This window comes from Labrus bergylta, chromosome 21 (genome assembly GCF_963930695.1).
Source record: "Labrus bergylta chromosome 21, fLabBer1.1, whole genome shotgun sequence".
Taxonomy (NCBI): domain Eukaryota; kingdom Metazoa; phylum Chordata; class Actinopteri; order Labriformes; family Labridae; genus Labrus; species Labrus bergylta.
The window spans coordinates 2,895,392-2,916,646 of NC_089215.1; the positions used below are offsets into that span (position 1 = coordinate 2,895,392).

Here is a 21,255-nt window from a genome sequence, read left to right on the forward strand (position 1 = left end):
CATCAGAAAGTGGACGATCAATGGAACGTTAATCAAATGCTTTCTTTAAGATGTATGAAACTACATGAGCTCTGCTGCCTCGCGGATCAGGACGGCTAATTGAGAGGCCTTTTTTTTTTTGCATGCATGCATGTCACTGCGCATAACGGGAGAGCACGAAATCAATCACACCATTTCATACAGGATGTGTCATGACTCTCTCTCTCTCTCTCTCTGGGGCCACGCTGACAGAGCAGCTCTATTTCCAGAAGCGTAAACACGAGAGGTCTGCTTTACATGCTTTACTGTCATGTCGCCATGGCAACCAGCTGTAATCCCACATCACAGATAACTGTCATGCAATCATCATCTAAAAGAAGATCGGAGAAACCATCTGTCTTTTAAGTTTAGGTGGGATGAAGAGAGGTGTTTTACAGGACATCAGACATCCAGATATAGTGTAGGCTGCATAACTGCCGAGCTCTGTATTCAGATAGAGACATGTCACTTTACGGTTAGTCACTGCAAACTACCCTCAAAGATCTGATAACAACGCTTATCTTAAATGCCAAACCAATTTTTTGTAGACTCCTCAGTGCTGATCTGAAACATAGTCATTCCTGCACAACAGATGGTGTGAGATAAACCAGGCTAGGTGAGACTTCAAATCAAATCTGATAAGACAATCGGAGGTTCATCATGCCAGTCTTAGTAACATCTTGTTTATGCAGGAGAGCGAGTTCAGTTAGCAACTAAACATTTGCAGCTTTAAGAGCGGGGAAGTAACTTAAGTACACTTGATGTGTTTGTGTGCGTCAGTATTTTAATCTTGTTTCTTTTTATCATACGTTTAAATCCTTTTTAGCCTTTTGTGGTTTATTGCAAACGATCTTGTGATTTGATGATCTTGCAGTTTTTTTTGTGTGCAATTTCATGCTCTACTTGATTTGTATTTCCTGTTACCTGTCCTGTGTACTGTCTTATTTTTTCATGTACACAAGTTGGATATTTATTTTGCATTAAAGCCCGGGGGCAAAGTTCCCCATAAAGAATCTTTTCTCTCCTTATCTTTTCAGCTTTCTTTACCAAGTGTGTCTTAAAACATTTCACTTTTATTACCTACTGTACCACGGTTGGAAATTCACTTTTTTGCCGACCTGCCACTGTGACTCAAAAATCTTCCAGTCACTATTTCTTATACCACTTCATTTTGTAATGACATATGTTAGAGTATCCAAGAAATGTTTAGACTAGAATCTTTGTCTCGCTCAGAAACATTTCCGCCCCCCTCCCCTGGTGCCCTAACCCCACCTTCCTCCTCCATATGCTGAATTTCTGCACCACTCCATCCCCCCATCACTCCCTCCCTCCCTCCCACACTGACTCTCAACTTACCCATACACACTTAAAAGACGACATATCATCCTCCTCTTCCACCTTTTCAAACAGTCCCCTGTGGTCTAAATGAAACATCTGTGCTGTGCTTTGCTCAAAATATAACATGAATCAAGCAGCAGAGGAGGTTTGTGACCCTGAATAAACCAGCTCTCTCAGAACGCTCCGTTTTGGTGTGTGTGTCTCTTTAAATGCAATGACCCCCCCTGAGTTTTCCCAGTAGACATCACTCCTCTGTAGAGAGAATAAAAATGAAGGGCCTGCACAAAAAATTTGCTCTAGGCTGGGGGTGGAGTCTATGGGTGGAGATACCAGGGGAGGGGAGGGGATTTATTTGACCAGAATCCCACTGTGACATCACAAGGAGAGCAAGTTTGAAATGGAGCATTTTTCTCTGTGTTGTAAGACTTATGCAGACCACAAACAAAGGACTGGATGGGTTTATTTCACATTTTGTGGGTCAGTAGACACTCAGGTTACCCAGATATATGTTCAGAAACACTGTAAAGGTGGATTTTGTATATGTCTCCTTTAAGTTAAGCATCAAATCACAACATGGCTGAAACTTTTAAGCACAGCCTTTGATCTCGCCCTCTTTTCCTTCATTTATATCTCTTTTCTTAAAATACTTTTTTTCTAGCTTTCTACAGCTTGTTTTTTTCAACATGTTTAGAAAATGTTGCTCTGAACTTTGTGTGAAATGCACTAGAAAATTAATATTGTATTTTTGAAGAAGGTTACAGGAGAGTAGCATGCCTTTAATAGTTCATTAAAGATAAAGAATAAATTTCCCTCATGAGGACAAACATTGATACAAACACCTGATAAGAAAAGCAGCAGATGAAAAAGATTTTGCATGAGTTGCAGATTGTTTGATCTCAAAACACAACACCAACCAAACCGTACCTCTTGATTGAACTGGACCCGTCTTAAAGAGATGGCGTCAGATAAAATAATGACTCACAACACACACGCTTCTGCTGATGTGCAACATTTGCAATAACAGTAGGAAACCTCCCGAAAGGGGATATTTCATATAATAGTCAGACTTTATGATGCGTGTGCAGTCCTCTTTAGGGAGGAGAGACACTTCAATGCATGACTTCCGCAAACATTTTTTTGAATTTTTTTTTTACAACATAATGAGGATGAACGCTGTTTGGAGGGGCCCCATGTGAATTTTCTTGCCTTGGGCCCCCACAGACTCCACAATCTCCAATGTGCACACCTCCACTTTTCACTTTACTAAATTGGTAGGAATTCCTGATTTTTGGTCTGAGCTCTTGACTGATTTTGTCGCCATGTTTTGTGTTGTTTTATATTTTTTTGTGTTTTTACGTCGTTGATTTGTAGATGTTGTCCTTGTGTTTGTTGTCTCCTGCTGCGGGACAAATTCCCCCCCCCCCCCCCCTTTGTGGGACAATAAAGAATCTGAATTAAATAAAGGTTTGAAATCAGATGAAATCATTCACTGTGATCGAATATTTCCCTCACACACACTCTGTATAACCCACGCTAACCCAAATGTCTCATTTTCATTTAATCGTGTTTGCATTGTTGTAAAATTTGTAAACGCCATGCAGCACCAAAAAAAAAAAAAGAAGTGAAGAGACGGACCCTGCAGCCTCCCAGCACGGCAATAAAACACACTGACTAATAATATCAAATACGTTAAGCAGCAGCCTCACACACTAACTCCACTGAGTCATCTCACCGCTGTGTTTGCCTGCTCCCTAATGAAGATGAACACTCCTTTTAAACGTCTCTAAATCTAATCTAGTCTGCACCTCTGCACATCATCACTCTTTTTAAACACACACATACTGAAAAACGTCCACAATGTGTCGCTTTTACAAACACTTTAAAAAAACAGATTTATCAACATTGTGTAACAAAGAGCTTTGGACACTATTTAAAGGAAGTTATAGGAATTTCCCAAAAAGCTGAGAATTACTCATAGCTTCCACTGTTTCGGCCTTTTGAAGCGGGCCCACCTTGTTTTTTCTGACTCAGAGAGAGTGGGGGTATCAAACCCCCCTTACATCCCCCACCTTTTCTTTTTTTTAAATGCAACATCCTCCTTTTGTGGTGCAGACTTAAGGTCATCTTCACTAAAAATGGAAGCGCTCCTACGTGTGGCTTTTTGTAAAAAAAAACAAAAAACCCTGCAGAACCATTAAGAAGGACGAGTAATAAGGTGACTTACTGGCGTGGTGGTCGGAGCTCACACTTTGTCCCCTCGCTATTCTCCGGTTACTCTCATCTGTGTGTGTGAGTGTGTGAGAGTCTTCTTTCTCTCTAAGCTTAAACTGAATTAAGGGACACTTCCAGATTCATGCAGCTCTTCCTTTTTCACACATTCACCGTCTCACTTTTCATGTTTGTGATTTGTGTTCTGACAATCTGTGTCAGAGGCCGCAGGTCGTACAGTAACACCTCTATGTCTTAGAGCAGATGTGTGAACTCAACTGTTGCCTCTTTCTTCAGTTCTCTTGTTTGTGTTGAGCCTAAAAATACTTTGTCAGTATCGTGTTGCATGTATTTTTTTTGGGGGGGGGGGGGTTGCTTGATGTGTGTAGCAGGCAGTGTGCAGGTACTGTAAAGACTTGCGGTGCGTAGGAGGGGTGTGATGAAGCCGGTGCAACATTGATGAGAGCTTTGTGACGCGGAAATCGAGATAATGTAAAGAGAGTGTGGGCTGATATCTGACCCCAGATCACTGAGGAGAACTGCATCTGCCTGAGAGATCTAGCTGCTCTTTGTTTGTGCTGTGAATAAAAGATGGACGACATGACAGCTCCAAAAAAAGGGAAGCCAAAACATGTCTTGCTCCCCCTACTGGCTGTCTGCGGCATGCATCATAATTCATGCGGGGGCCAGGGCCCCCGCATGAAAAATTTGGTTGGCCCCACCCAAAATCCTATTTTCAGAGGATAAACTTGATTTCTATTACATTTAAGTGTGAAAAATCGCACATAAAGCCTTTAAATTGAAAATCAGTACTTTGCACATTTCACAAGACAGGGGTGTCAGAAGGGAATGAGTCCATAAAAAATGTGCTTTCAAACTCTTGCATAATGCCGAACCTGCAATGAACTAACTATGTTTCAGTCACATTGGTAAAAAAATTATTTTTGGTACATGTCTTTCTTTTTTTAGAGTCCTTTTTATCCATTTTAATTCTTTCATCAGGTGTGCATGCAAACTTTATGCCACCCCTGCCCCTATTGGGTCACCCCCCCAGTCAGAAAAGTCTGGACACACCCCTGCAGTCCCATTAAAGAAGCGGCCTCAGGGGGACAGCATGGTTGTGAATGATCTTAAAGCCTGTCTCTGTGCGGTGGTGTTTACTGCAAAACGGACGTTCATAAAAGAAATGAACCAACTGAACTTCTTTCTGGCCTCCTGGAAGGGGGGCAACGTTGTGGGTGGGGGGTTGGGGGGTGTGTTAAGTGTTGGAGGCTTTTCACACTCTGCAGTACATACTTCAGAAAAACTACTCAGTGCACTTTCAGCTGAGCGTAGAGGTGTCAAACTGTTCTCACACCACCAAGACACAGAGCAGCAAACATTCAGCTCAAAGTGTTTCTACAGGGAGACTTTACGTCGTCTAGACCGAGTCTGACTCTCAATGAAAGTCTGAGACAGGAAAAATACATTTTAATGATCACGTTAGGATAACACCTTTATTTCTGATATATGCTGCAAACTAATGAACGATCTGTTTAAGCAGTAACACAAAGTGCTGTTTCTCCTCTCCATCTGAGACAACGTGCATCTTACAGGCAGAGGGTGGAGAACTTTTTATTTTATTATTGTGTCATTCATACTTTTATTTGCCCCGCCCCGCATGGGCTAACATGACACCAGGAGTTAAAAACGTTCCAGGATCAGATTGCAGAGTCGGTCTATTCATCGTCACAAAACAAAAAGTAAGACAAGCTCATCAAACAGAATATTTTCTCTTCTTTTCCAAGCTTTTGAGACAAAATTAGAAAGCTTAAACACATCGAACTGCTCACTCCAATATTTCAGGTTTTTTGACGAGCTATTTCAAACCATCATATTTTGTACAACGCAAAAGAAAATGGGACTCAGTTTGCACTTTGTCCAACTCACACATCTCACAAAAAGTCTGTTTTCAACCGACTTTCATAGCCAGAGTGAGAATACCCGATCTTAAGATACTTGCCCATCCCTGACTTAGAATATCTGCATGGATGTACACTCCGCTTCCTCCTCGTTCTCTCTCTCTTTTCTTTTCTTGGTATAGCGTCTTAGCCTCAGCCGTCGTATCAAACGGTGCAGAGACAGAGACGGCTAACTGGCTTCGTTTTACACCGGAAGGCTGCTGTGTGAACTACGTGCCTTAAAGCCGTACGCACTTCTCTTGAGAAGTTACATAGTGCAGTAAACAGGTGATCGAGCCGCGATGTGGACGTTGGAGGGTCTCCCTGTTGAATATAATTTTGTTATAAAATCGAGATTTGAAAACTGCTTTTTTAAGGTGGAAAAGTCCCATATTGTTACTCTAAATGACAAAAACTAAACAAAAAGAAAATGTACTGAAGCTTCATTCTGTGGATTTAAAAGCCTAAACTGTTGACTTATCTTTGATTAAATAAAGAATTGTGAAGTCCACTTCATATAAGCTTCAGCATGTCGTGATTTATTGGAAACAGCTCTCACTTTCTGAAAGCTGAACAGGATTAGTCAGTGGCTCTGCAGCTGGGAGGTGAGGGCGTTGTTGTTGTTCTGTCAGCGTCTGCAGCGCTGTGGCCTGTGGTCGGCGAGGGCAGCGTGTTTACGTATCGATAGTGACAAGTGAGGCAATCAACAATGTACAAATGTAAGAATGACATATGTGATGGGTGGCAGAAAGTCTTACACAAGCTGGGGGAGCTGACAGTTTGGCTTTTCAAAACTGGAAAAAGTGAAACCCACAGCAAAGCTACAAGTTTGGTTTCCTTCATCTTTTTAGAAAAAGACAAGTGGAGGAAGTGGATGATTTATGCGTGAACTAAACTTTTCTGATAATGCTCTTCAGTCAGACGTCTGTCTCGCATAAACCAGAGTCCAGGTGTGAGTAATGAACCAATCAGGACTTCAGTGTTAGTTAGATAACGTCTCATCATTCAAAACCTTTATTTTAACATGAAAGACACGGAGGTTTTCCGTCATTTACGGTGATGTTGAGCTCACAGCATGAATGCGGGGACACAATTAAAAGCGAGTAGAAAAGAAAAATATATTATTTTTAAAAAGAAAACAGTTACATATACAGAAAAAAAGCCAGGAACAACACGCGACAACTTAGTTTGTTTTCAAATAGCAAAAATAGAAAAACTTTGTCCCAAACAACAAAATGCCACCAGGGACAAAACTTTCTTAGTAAAGAAATCTGGATTCTTTTTGTTGTGTTATCTGACAAAAACTCAGTCAGGAAAAGGAATTTCAACAGATGGTGGACTTATGAAAGTACTTATCAAAACTGAGTTCATGTGCTTCAGTAAATGTTCCTCAGAGCGATCTCTGTTTGGAGGAACTAGTTGAAGTTCTGACACAGAAAAGAATCTACACACTGTGGCTTCTATATGTATCGGTAAGACGCTTTTCTACTTTAAAGATAGTTCTTAAAGTGAGGGATTTATTTCTGAATATTTCACCTCTTCACCTTGCTGTCACTCTAATTTTGTCAACGTTTTTTAATACTTTTCAATACCAAGTGTTTTAAAAGGATACAACCCTCACTATTACAATGATCGATAGTAAAAGTACCAAAGCTTAGAAAAACCTTAAAGGGCGCACTCACACATCTGAGCGCGTTTAACCTCCACAGTCCAGTTTGTTTAACAAGTGTGAGTGCTCTAAATTCCTTTTTGTCTCAAAATGTGTCAACATATTTTTGCAGTTTTGACAATGTGCTGGAGTACTTGTCATGAAAACGTCAAACAAAAGCGATTTTTGCTGACTCGGTATTGAAACAGGGCGATACATTTTTACCAGAATCAAATCAAAGTTTGAAACTCTGGTAACTCTAGCTCTACGTCCGACATTCAACAGTCCTGTATTCCTACTCATGAAGTCACTGCTTCAGAGCATACTCTCAGAGGTCAGTGGATTAAAGAGGAACCAACCAATGCAGTTAAATAAAATGTGTGATGAAAACAATTAATTTCAGTTTATGATGAAGTCAAGAGAAAAAGGGAAATAACGTCTGACATGGTGACAGAAAGAGGGGAAGCACTAACTCCTGATAAGAACCTGATACAACACTTCAAAAATAATCTGACTCCACTTCTTTTAAATAAGCAGCTTCCCTTTTCCTCCGCTCAGGAAACAGTAGGTGTGAGAAGATGTGTTGATCGCCTGAGTGAAAAAAGTCCTCTGAAGAGTGACGCATGTAGGCAAAAAAAAAAAGAAATTAAAGTCACTTTGATCCGTTAGAAAAGTTAAAAAAGACCTTTTATTAATTCAAGGCTACAGATGAAGTTAGTGTGGTAGATATCTCATCAGAGCCTTCATCAGGGTGCAAAGGTCATGGAAGGACATCATTATAGAGCAGGGGTCATCAACTAGATTTGTACAAGGGCCAGCTTTTTTCTAGACAGACATTGTGGGGGCCGGACTTCAAAATATGTTGAAAAATGTTAACATTTTATTAGATTTGCAAAGTGATATTCATAGTCATTGCTTTGTTGTTGCTTTTATAGCTTTAATGCCTTAAATATCACAACATCGTTTTCCTCCTCACATTTTCTGAACTGGTTTATATTCTGGGGGCCGCATGGGAAGCATTTGGCCCACGGTTGACGATCCGCCAGTTGACGATCCTTGTTACATAGCGACATACATCCAGTGTCTGACCATGAGAGCAGGGTTTGGACATGAACAGAAACCGAATTTGACAAAAGATTAAAGTTATAATTACAATAGTCATTTTTAAAATTCACATCCAAGAAAAGAAAATTAGCAGAAAAATTAAATGACCAACAGAGGTTTTCCCAGCTCTGTCTTTAGATATTAGTATGATATATTTTAGGCTTTTTCAATCAACTATTTTATTTCTCTGGAGAAGCTTTGCTAACACTGATTTCCCCTCACACACTCCTCTCTCTCCTCAAGACCATAATGTGCTGAGGCGGCATGTTAAATATTCTCCACACAGCACATTCAGTGAAAAGGAATTAAAAAAAAAACGTCTTCCTTATCAATCTGTGCAGTTTACACTAAAGGAGCCAATTACAAGAAAAAGCAGCAGGAAACAGAGTCAACTCTTTTGTCAGTGGGAGTGAGGTGATATTGGTGAGTAAAACCAAAAGGTGACCGAGGGTTGGAAAAAAGCAGCAGGCATCGTCACCTAAAGCCCGCACACACTCAGTAAGATCTCTTCTTTTAATTATTCTTCTTCTTGTTCCGCTTGCTGCTCTGTTTACTTTCAGTTTACTCCCCATCGAAACACTTTTGGGGTTTCACTGTGTGGGAGTCGGCTGCCCAACTTGCTGTGGTTTTCGTCTTACCTTCTTTCTAAGCAGTCATGCAATGCTTCAGGTATCAGAGGAGGACATGAAAAAGAAGCAGCTTTCTGTAGTTCTGCTTTGTGCACAAATTAAAAACGTTTCTGTCACCGGCTAAAGGAATGAGGGGAAACACGGCAGCCTGGATGATCTTTTTTTTAAATCTTTTTGGTGAAGTTCTAGTTGTTAAAAAATGAGAGAGAATGCGAAGAGATGTCCAATAAAACACACAAGGCTTGAGGAAATGACCAAGGAGGCTTCCTACACTGTGCCTACACTGCCCCCTACTGCTCAGATTCATCAAGACAAACTTCAACCTGCATTTCTTGCCATCTTAAAAAAAGGCTCAACCTCCACCATAAAGCCTAACACTGAACCCTCTTAGACTTTAATGCTGTCAGGTTTGCAGCGAGTGAGTCAATAAGGAGCTGAGATCGTATGAAAAGAGGAGGAATGGGACACACTATCATGACATCATACTGTAGTTTTTCACATGACCCCTGTCCTTGAGTCTAGAACCTCCACTGGCTCCCAGGTCCAAGTCCCTCTCCTTACCTTCAAAACCCTCCCACAACCAGGACACCAACTACCTCACCATCCCTCAGGACCAAGCGTTGAACCCGATCCCGCTGGACCTCGAACACATCCGAGATTGAACCGACCTGCCACAATTTAAATCACTTTAAAAAAAAACTGCTTTAATTAGCTGATGTTGTTGTGAGTACCAACATTATTATTATTCGGGCCTTTTTTATTTTTACCTTTGGTTAGAGGGTCCTACATGATGGATAAGACAGCTGAAGAGAGACAGGGAAAGTTGGGAAGAGAGAGTTGGGGACGAGATGCAGCAAAGGGCCGAGATCAGATTTGAATCCACAGCGATGAGGACTGTAGCCTTTGTACATGGGGGCGCGCAACATAACCGCTAGGCTATCTGGCGCCCCTGTCCCTTTAAAGGCTTTCTATGTGATTTTTTACACTTAAATGTAGAAATCAAGTATATCCTCTGAAAATAACTCTGTGAGTCATGACTGTCTACAATGAGTGTAACACCCGAGTCCCACTGTCTGTGATGTTTTCAGAGTTTTCAGAGTCCTATCTTCAGTTTGTTTACATCGCCCGGACGGCCGGCTGACTCCTCCCCTCGTGTATAAAAGTTGTTTAATTGAGGGACTAGAGAAAAGAAGAATAACATACTGTACTCACTGCTTAACTGTGTTTCTAGATCACGCTCATTTCAGGTAAATTTACATGCAGTGTGAAGATACCAGCATAATAAAGATCGCTAGCATTAGCTGTAGCAGCGCAAGTTGTTTTGGTTTCATGCTGGTGCTCAAGGGCGACATCTGCTGGATCCAAAAATCGCATATAAAGCCTTTAATGTGACTCTATAAAATGTGTTATTATTAATTTTTATAAAGATTTAAAAACACCATTAAAAGGCCTGCATTGGGGCAAATGGGGCAACCTAGAATTTACTCGTTTAAAATGAGATGTACTATTCAGATGTTACGTCTCATTTCAAGACGGTTGAAGTTGTTTTCATGTTTTCTTGGTGATGTAAAAACAAATATTGAGCACGCAGAGCTTTTTAAAAATGGACCTAATGGTCATTACCTGGGGAACTGGAGATTAGCAATCGTAACCTAGCAACAATGAGTGCTAGTGAGAAGCTCTCTGAAACAGGTTTTGAGCATTAAACCGGGCGTCAGTGGACCTGGGCTACAACTGTATATATATATATATATATATATATACGACCTCGGTCCTATATGGTATAAATGCGGCTTAAAGAATAGTACTCCTTAGCCGGCCATGTAGCGCTCGCCTTGTTTCTAATGAGGCCTCTGGAGGTCGGCCTGAGAGCATCAGAGCAGGAGGATGAAGATACAGATGAGCTGCGGCTGTTTGTTCACATTACCGCTCGTTTTCTCATCCTCTCACTCTTCCTTTACTCCAAAATCAACACTTCTCCTTCCTGATATAACTCCCTTAGATTCTCCTCTCCTTCCTTCCTCCCTTCCTCCCTTCCTCCCTTCCTCCCTCCCTCCCAGAGATCGGCTGCGGTCACTTACTGCTCGTCTCCCACCTTCTTTATCCACTCCACATCACACTGCTTGCACGGAGAAGTCATTTCCTGCAGAAGTAGAGCGTGAAATTAGATTAGCATGCAGGTGCTGGTGGGATATTGGACAAAAATCTGACAGCAGAAACCCATCGAGACAACATGTTTGAAGTTAACACCGACAGGAAGAAAGAAGCCGGGGAGGAGACGACTCCTGGTCATTCAGAGTTATTATTCAGACACTGTTGGTGTGTTCTTGTGTATTTGTGGACTTTTTTTAAAAAAAAGCTTTGTGGGCGTAGCTGAAGTCGTCCAACAATCTTTAGCAACATTACTCTGACAAAGGGAGTAACTGAGCTTTTTTAAACTTGTTAAAGCGGGTAACGATGCTGTGATGTGGCTTTAAGGCAGAAGATACTCTGTGAGAAACTTCAGGACACAAGGTTTTTTTTAGCAGACATTAATATAGTTTATGTTGTCACAATAGGGTTATACAGTTCACCTATTTCTCCTCTCCCTGTCGGCCCCTCGTCATCCTGCTCCGCCTCTCTCCCTCTCTGAGCCAAACCCACAAACTGAAGACGGAAAGTGACGTTATTCATTTGATTTAAGGAGCCTTGTTTATGTTTTTAATTTCACAAACGGGTAGCTTATATTTAACATCCAGCTGTTAATAAAAACATCTGCTTGACATTTGGCATTTTGGCCCATGTGGATTTGACTTACTGCCAATTTCCACCTAGTCCTGTGCGCGCCGCGGTTTTGCTCTGTCGGACGTCGCGCGCCCTGCCCCACTGGGACCTTGAGCGTGCGCGCAGCCACGAGCAGATGATCACACATTAAAGGAGCGCTACAGGATGACGCAGGAATAGACAAAAAGACGATCGAACAACATGTTGCTTTGTCTTTCTGAGGTTACTTTGTTGTTCATTTGGTGTTTTTTTTTTGTTTTTTTCACTTAATGTTGATTGTTTTGAAAATACGATTGTGAGTCCGTATATTTGGTTTTATTTTGAAATTGTCCAGACCCTCTGTGCGTTTCCTTGTCTGACTTCCGGGTTGTCATATTCTGTCCAGCTTGTAACGCCATTGAAAATTGACAAAAAAATTGAAATTGGAAACGGAGCAGAGCGTAGTGGCGCTGCTGGCACGCTGTGGAGACGGACTGCGGCGGTGCTCACTGTGGAAACAGGAGCTTTGACTAAAATGGCAGCGAATGGAGCTGTAGTGTGCGGCGGCGGCGGCGGCGGCCCCTGTCCGTCAACTCCGACACCGTTAGCGCTGGCAGTTAGAACTGACTTTGTTTTTGTTATTTCTTTACAGATAAAAATATCAAAATATATTCCTTGTATCAACATTCAGCTAAGAAATACTGAGATATGATTTTTGGTTTATATCGCCCAACCCTTCTACTCGTGTGTGATATGTGAGCCCCTCTTATTCAAGTCTTTGTGCTAAGCTAAGCTAAGCTAACCTGTAGCTTCTTAGTTTCTTCAGGTGTCATAAACATTAACTGGAGCAGGCACTGCAACAATCTTCCCCTGAAGGAAGTCTCAAAGTGTTTTCTTTAGGTGTTAGATCGAGTGCATCACTAATCAAAGAGAACCGTCGTTATCAGTCAGAAGCTCTGACTGCAGCAGCTCGCCGTGTCCTGACCGTGTGTTGGGATCTGTACTCTCTGCAAAGCCCATCGCCTGAAGCTTTGACTAAAACTGTCAAGGTCAGGGATTTGTGTCCCACCGAAGGCATCCATGCCAGAAATATCCCCCCCCCCCCTGTGGTGCTTTAAAGCTGTTTGAATTACACTGTCCATCATCTCTGACACGCTTTATAGGATGACCATCACTGTGAGCGTGTGCACACCAGAATCCCTTCAGGAGGGAAAGAAATGCCGAGGTCAGCCACTCACTGACCCTGTTCTCGATACTATTTATATTTTGGGGGATTTTTAAACTCAATCCGATTGGCTCCATGAGCCGGAGACTACAAATGGATCCTTAATATGATGTACACTTTTAGATGTTTTAATTGTTTTATGAAGTCTTCATCATCAGTGTGGCTCAGAGGATTTGGAGGGTACTTAATGTACTGACCCGTTCCCTGTGGTTGTTCTGCAGCATCCTCATCTCCTCCTTCAGCCTCTCACACTCCCCCTTCAGCTCCTCCTGCCGCCGACACGCCCCCTGGGCCTCGTGCCGCGCCCCCTCCAGCTCCGCCTCCAGCCGCTGCAGCTTCAGATCAGAGAGAGCGTCCAGGCTACGGGAGCTCTGCAGGGTCATGGCCGGACAATCCAACACTGAGAGAGCGAAAAGAGAGTCAACATTTCACCGCTTATTGCCCCGGCCATGTTTTTCTCGTCCATGGCTGTTGCACAATAGATGACTATTAAAGAGCTGAAGAGCTGACTTCTTCCAAGGCCAGCATCTTTCATTTTGTACCTGTGTGGGCATGTTAGTGATTCAGCCCCGCTCACACACACACACACACACACACACACACACACACACACACACACACACACACACACTGTCCTTGAGCCAGAAGACAGTGCAACAACGCAGCAGGAGCATCTTTTCTATCTCAGCTCCTCCTGCCTCCTCCTCCTCCTCGGTACACCCATGAAGTGAAGTCACAGGTGCACACAGTCTGCACTACAAGAGATTTTCTCACAATCAACCCTCATTCATATGCACACACACTTATTAATCAACGCTTACACACTCAGAGTCCTCATGCACGAATCAGGAAATAGGAGAACTTTTACACTCGTTTTCTGTTAAATATGTGAGTTTGAGGCAACGTTATTCCTCCTCTTCATCAAGGTGTAGCTCAGTGAAGGAAACTGGTGCAGCGGCGGCGGTGACACATTTCTTGTGTCCGTGTTTCCATCAGCAACCAATGATATTATAGGGAGCGGAGTTTAGCATGCTGTGCTGCTTTATTTAAAACAAGAAGGAATCTGCACGATCGGTCGATGGCTGAGACTTTTCTCTGGCTTTAAAATCCAAAATGTTTGCAGTTCTCTAGCAAAGTATGTTGTATTTAATGTTTTCTTATTTAAGACTATAATGCTTAGTTAAATCCTGGTTGTATATATTCCCATTCTTAGTTTTGATATTTTTAGTGATTATTTACTTTGTATTTAATATTATATTGTGTGTTTGGACAACCTGCTGCTGTAACGCCACAATTTCCCAGTTTGGGATCAATAAAGTAATTCTATTCTATTTTATTCAGTTAAAAAAAAAATTAAAATGTTGTGCCAGTGATGACAATATGTAATCAGACCTATTTTTTTTTTGACCAGGCTGTAAACACGTTAATTTATGCTGTAAAAACGGCTTTTTTGCCAGTCATGTGTATGTGACTTCCTGTCAGCCTCAAGCGGACACTCGACAAACTCCAGGATTTTGCACTTCCGCATTGGCTTAACTTTTCAAAACCAGAGGTTGCCTCTTGGTTGAGGTCCATTTATTTTAGGGGGCTGATACCTTTTCAGTGCTGAGAATTTGGAGGTGTGGGTTTTCTGGCACAACTTCACCAACTACCAAGGTGCATGAAGAGGTAAAGGCTTTAAGAGGTTAAACAGCTGATGACCCCGATGAAGGCCACAGGTGTTGCTGGACCTCTTCAGTCCTGAGAGTTTAGAAATGTTTTGAGAAAGTGACCCCAAAAAACTGCTGAAATGTGGAAATCAAAGATTTAATTCTCAGGCTGTTTCCTCATAAACACAGACACATCAGCGGGGTAACCTTCCTTGTTTGAAGCATCTTTGAAAGTTCAATACATTTGAGATAATGATGAATTAATTTGCATGGTAATGAGTATAACAGCTTTTCTTACATTTGGTATTGCACACTAATCGTAATAGAGATCAGTCAGCAGTACAGATGGAAGCAACAGGCTGAAAAACAGAGAGAGAGAGAAATCCTCTAGTTTACAGCAACAGCAGCTTCACTCTGAACGTTTTTGGAGCCAGAATGATTCAATCTTAATCGCCAGCATCGACTCATATTGGAGATCTCTGCTCCCGTGTGACTGAAGGGGAGAGTTAGGGACTAAATGTCCGAGCTGGTTTTCTCCAACAGGCCGGAGATTAACCTGACCTCCATTAAAAACCAAGGTTGTTGGATTAGATTAAAGATGGAGACATGGAGGAGAGGAGCAGTGATTACAGTAAAGAGATAAGTGGGAACAAGGCTTTTAAAGAGGATGATGGGAATGGACATTAGGATGGATGGATTGATGGACGCACAGACTGATGAATTGATAAATATATAGCCAGACAGACGGGGAAATGGATGGACACCCGGGAAGAAGGGGTGGCACATGGATTGATGGACGGAGGGACACATGGCTGCACAGATAGATGATAGTTAGATGAACAGACAAAGATGGATGGATACATAAACGGTAGGACGATGGATGTAAAGATGAACAAACTGATAGATGCATGCATGATTAAGAGAGGATGACTGATAGTTCAATTCAATTCTGTTCTGCACACAAAGTCAAAAACATGCTGCTTTTCTTTAGGGCCGAAGTGCTGAGTTGAAGGAGGGGAAAATGTAAAGGCGGTAATAGAAACTGTTGGCTGTACTATGAGAATGTTCCACCTTGCTATAAAGTAAAACTATTCTGAATTTGACCTCCTGAGCGAGGATCAGTCCACTCACTGTGTGCGTCGGGTCCCGCGTGCAGCTGCAGGTACTGCACGTCTTTGCTGTGCAGCTGCATGTTGAGTTTCTGCAGCGAGCTGTCCCTCTGCCTCAGAGCCGACTCCAGGCCCAGGATCCGCTCCACGTGCTTCTCCACCAGGCTCGTCTGCAAACACACACAATTCACAATTATTTATTTGACATAAATATTTATCTGGCGCCCCTGTCCCTTTAAAGGCTTTCTATGTGATTTTTCACACTTAAATGTAATAGAAATCAAATATATCCTCTGAAAATAACTCTGTGAGTCATGACTGTCTACAATGAGTGTAACACCCGAGTCCCACTGTCTGTGATGCTTTCAGAGTTTTCAGAGTCCTATCTTCAGTTTGTTTACGTCACCCGAACGGCCGGCTGACTCCTCCCCTCACGTACATCTGCTGGATGAAAAAAACGCATATAAAGCCTTTAACACACCCTTTGGTGTAGTTTATAAATCTCTTTGCTGATGTCATAATGTGGACAGATGTGTGTAAGTGTTCAGTTGTGTTTCTATGAGGAACTATTTTCTCTGCTGGAAGGTTAAAAGAAAAAGAGACCCAGCAGGAAAATGAAGCCCTGTAACTGATCGCAGCCTCAGCTTCATGGTGACATTGCCTCTGTATCAGTTCTTTGGCAGCTGGCATTTTGGCGGCACCTCATCCCTTAATCACTCCGACTCTGCAGAAAACTGCTGATTCTGCTCGGCATGAGCCGCTCAGTGGACTTCACTCTCATATGAGACGGTTTATTATCACAGAGGGGATCTGTGGAAGAGCAGCCAGACAATCTGTTCAGTTGGAAGCCTCTACCTGGATTTGGATCGACTTTGATTTGTTACAGAGAAGTGTTCAAGGATTGAGAGTGTCTCAGTTTCAGACAAATGTACAAATGTGTTGACTGACAACTAGGGGAGTTAGAGGACAAAGCCAAAATGCTTTGGGGGGGGGGGGGGGTTAAAGGATGGGAAGTAGCTGAGGTTGCTGAATTAATTATTTTCAAAATTGATTTAGTAAAAAAATGACATAAGTTTGCTAAGAAGGGGATACATATTAGATGAGCAGTGAAGTCTACAGTGCAACGTCTAAATGATTCAGCAGTATTCTACTACTTGAAGATTCTTGAAAAATGTGCCAATACTTTTCAGTGTTTACTTCTGCATTGGGTACAATGTCAGCAGCCTCATGGGATGCTATTTTTCCAGCAGCAAGAAGGAAGAAACTTCCTGCCTGCATGAGAGAAGCTCAAGTGTCACCTCGCTCACTAAGCTTAATACATCTGCGGCTACTTGCATTTCTCTTTATTAGGTTTAGAAAGTAAAGAAATACCAGTTAAGATGAAATGAAGCTGCCTTACAGATAACAGTGTTATCACATCTCTTCAACACAGTGATGCATTCAGCTTCTTAAATTAAAGGTCACATATTCTCCTCCTCTTCTTTAGTTTAAATAAGTCTCAGAGCTCCTCAAAACATGTGTGTGAAGTTTCACGTTCTAAATCCACTCTGATCCTGTATTTGATCATGCCTATAAACCCCTCTATTTCAGCCCTGCTCAGAACAGGCTGTTTCTGTGTCTGTACCTTTAAATATGTAAATGAGCTGTGTCTGACCACGCCCCCTCTCTGGAAGGGCTTGGGTGTACTCGGTGCTTCCTCGCTCCATGTCCTATTGTTTACGGTGAGAAGGCAGACTCAGAGGGCAGAACAAACACCTAGCTGTGGGAGTGTCACCCACCTGGGAGAGGGGCTATTGCCCTTTGTGATGTCATGAAGGGAAAATCTCCAAACAGCCTGTTTGAGCACACATTTTTTGAAAAGTGGAGCAGGGAAAAGACGGAGAGGATGGACTTTTTTTTAATAATTGGGGGGTTTGTAGCCAGACTAGAGACACATGTTAGTGTCAGAAAAACATGATGAAGTATACTTTACATAATATGTGACCTTATAAACGGGTGTTTGATACATCCCGCAAAACTGTCCTCACAAACTGTGAAGCTCACTATGGAGAAGAACAGTACAGTGGTGTTATTGTAAAGCAATACGATTTTGTTTTTCAGCAACGTGGAGCTCGGTTCTTGTTTTCCGTTTGATGTCTTGTTACTCATCTCTCTTCATTTCACCAAAAAGAGACAGAACATACTACCCTCAATGGAAGCACATACAACTGAAGGGTAGTGCCAAGTGGGATTATTTGAGATTCAGCCTTAGTCTGTTTGTTCTTTCTTTCTGGGCCAGTTCATCTCTTTGCCTTAGCCAAGCATTTCAGACTCCTTTCAGACCTTTTGCTTTTTTTTTTTCTCCTGCCCTCGCCTGTTTTCACACATTTGATTTCCTGCCTGGACCTTGGATTAGGGTGCTCCATTAGTCTGCATTTCTGGTTTTACACCTTGCCTACGTCATTCGACATGTTTAGTTTTGGACTTTTTTTGTTTTTTCCTTTGCGGTCACAATCTGCATTTGGATCCTTTCTCCTTTGTTACTGTTCTCCCTGATTAATAAAGATGGGCATCTGATTGGGATGCCTCCTGGAATTGGAAGTTTTTCGGGCACACCCAACTTGGAGGAGACTCTGGAGTTAGACCCAGAGCTCGCTGCAGGGATTATATGTCGAGAGTTTGCTACCACTGTGACCCAACCTCGGATAAGTGGAAGAAAATGGATGGATGGACTAAAAATTGCAGATATTTCCATTATTAGAACAAAACCTAAAAACCTTAATATTTTTGAGGACTTTAACGAAATCCTCTATCAGATTCATCCCCTTTCTCATGGGATGTTCAGGAGATTTACATTTGATATTCTGCCTCTGTTAGCAGAAAGTGAAGCTGTAAAAATCCATTATACATGAGGCCATATGGCTTTTTGTGTGAAGCTACTTTCAGAAATGTGCGGTGCAATGAAGTGAATCACGTCTCTGACCATCTTGTCCAGATCCCTCTGGAGGTTGCTCTTCTCCATGTGAATCTTCTCGTAGGCCTGGATCACATCCTCCAGCTGCTCCTCTCGCTCCTTCCTCTTCTGGAGCTGAAGCGAGAAAACACATTTAAAAAAAAAAAAAAAAAGTCTGACACATTTATTCCCCCATTCTTTTTTGTCAGTTTTCAAACTTCCTCAATAAGAGAGGAAGGGAAAGGAACACTACCAGAAAGTTTCAGAGTGAGACTCATCAAATATCTCTTAAGGAGGCGTTGCATAACCAAGCACAATTTAGGTCGCCAAATTCCTGACACCTCAGCATGAGCATGACAGAGCCTCCCTCGTTTTCGTCAAATGGATAAATCATGTTTCAAAAAGTCATCTTCTACACTATGAATTCTTGATCTCTCTCATTTATTCCCCTCACAGTGAGGCGTAAGAAGGCGCTGAATGTCACTGGATGCAATGATCACAGATTATACGACAGATCCGGGGAACGGCGACGCGCACACAACTGAGTGAAATGAAGAGATTTGAAGGAGCAGACGAGGACACAGAGATGCATTAATTAATTTTTTTCTTGGAGAATACGGCCACCGCTGATAAGGCTGAAAATGAGAGTGGGAGCAGCTGCAAGGGAGTGAGATAAACAGAGAGCCGGCGAGGACAAAGAAGTGTATCAGAGCTGTGTGTGCAGGAGCACTGAGGCCTATTCAGTGTGACTATGGTAACATATGCTGGAAGGAAACTGGTACCAAGGTGAGGGCTGCTTGTCAACAGCATCGTGACTGAGGGGAGCAGATTGTCTCTCCAGAGTGTGATTGCTGGAAATAGGTGCATGCAGAAAACTCCCCCAAAAAATCTAAATTCTCAAAATGTTCACGCTGTCATTTTTTACATCTCTCACCTTGGACATTTTCAGGGTCTTTTAAAACGAACGCAAGGAATAAAAAGCCCAGTGAAGCCTTGTTTTTCAAAATCTCCTGAAGTAATTTAAGGTCCAATCTGTGAGATATCTACTGACTGAAATGATAAAGGTATCTTACTATATGATCAGACATTAAGGAAACATGCTATGTTGAAGTGCTGGCTTCTCTGACAACAATGCAGCAGCCAGTATGTCCTCCATCTAACTTTAGATTCTGCTCCTGAATGCTCTGGATTTGTTTGGACCAGAGAAGGTAGGCGCTTTTAAGGTGACCCCCCCACACGGCCGTTTTGGACGCCCCTCGGTTTGCCAGATATGAGAGCAGTTATCAGGTCAACAGGTGTTGCAGTGATGGAAGCGGTCAAGAGAAGTGGTTCAGATAGAAGTGATTGTACCCGACCTAAAAAGCCTCTGCATGTTTCTAATAAGCTCCACGAGCAGAAACGTGCTCAAACTAGGATCAATATTGGAGATGCTTTTGAAAAATTGAGAGAGGTTAGAACACAGAAAGGTTTACAGACCCATGCAGAGCTGGATAAACACTGAAGCTTCAGAGTCCACCACATGGTGACCTGAGTGAGCATCCACTCTAGAGAGGAGGGGGGGAGACAGCTCTCTATGATGTTTTTAATTTGGACTGCAGTACCCATTTTAAACACTAGGTGTCAGAGTTACATACTGCTCCTTTAATTCTTAAAAATAGGCTCAAAATGTGATTAATGAATAAAGATAAACACCTGTTGATGTTAATATCAGTCATCTTCCTTTACTTCTTCTGATGAGCAGAAGTCACTGTTTCACCAAAAAGGAAGAGGAAAAGGTGTGTGTGTGTGTGTGTGTGTGTGTGTGTGTGCTTGAGTGTGTGTGTGGTGGGGGAAGTCATGTCCCTACAGAGCATGCTCAGTGAGCCGTGTTACATTTCATCAGTCTGAACGCCTCGTGTCAGAGCTGTATGACCTTGTGTGTTCTGAGCTTAACGTTTGCTGCTGCTCCTAGAAACTCTATCCTTCCTGTTTCTACATTTTTTTTTACCTTTTTGTTTTGTACAGTTTTACCTCTTTCCGTCGTGCATCAGTTGTTTCTCTTTCACACGTCTGACCCTTTCTGCTCACACAATCAGAGAAACAAAGGAGTTGCATTCATGGACTCAAGTTTGAAGAATTCCTAGTCCTGTTTCTTCGTCATTAGGCCTGTCATTTGCATGCACATGTCTTGTTTTTTAGCTTTGAATCATGCCTATAATGTGTGAAAAAAACACACACCAGTTAATTACAAAATGTGTTATCCCATCATACACTGTAGGATGTGTCGGGGAAAAATAGACAAGTCGACTTCATATTTTCAGCTCAATCTTGGCCAGGTTCGGTCCCAATTACACCGCCGCCTCGCAGAAATAGAACAGCAGCGTGAAAATCCCATGTCACACTGCTCGTTGGACGGTTTCTTAAAAAAAAACGAAAAAACACCCAATCTCTGTAATTTTGCCTGGGCAGCAGCTTTAGTGCTTAATTAGTTCTGGATGTCTTTCAGTGTATGTCCACCAGGGTTGGCCTACATTCACTAGTTATTCAATTAATGCACATCCAGGGAGGGATTTCTGCGGAATTAAAGCACTGAAGAACTTTTTGTGTGGCGAGTGTGTTTTAAGTGAAACTGAATTTATAATGGAGCGTTTTCTCTCTTTTCTTGCATCTTTTCCTATGCTTTCTCTCATCTCCTCGTCTTTCCTCGTCTCTTCTTCACCCCCCGCTTTCCTCC

General features: G+C 42.2%; 1 protein-coding gene across 1 annotated transcript in view; it reads right to left on the bottom strand.

The window, feature by feature from the left end:
• tbkbp1 (TBK1 binding protein 1) overlaps positions 1-21,255 on the bottom strand; it is a 74,005-nt gene that overhangs the window by 10,929 nt on the left and 41,821 nt on the right. Inside the window, exons 4-7 of the mRNA XM_065949693.1 lie at positions 18,573-18,677; positions 15,633-15,780; positions 13,050-13,252; positions 10,967-11,028 (exon numbers count right to left, since the gene is read on the bottom strand). Coding sequence (XP_065805765.1) covers positions 10,967-11,028; positions 13,050-13,252; positions 15,633-15,780; positions 18,573-18,677 — 518 coding nt within the window. The remainder of the gene's footprint in view (positions 1-10,966; positions 11,029-13,049; positions 13,253-15,632; positions 15,781-18,572; positions 18,678-21,255) is intronic.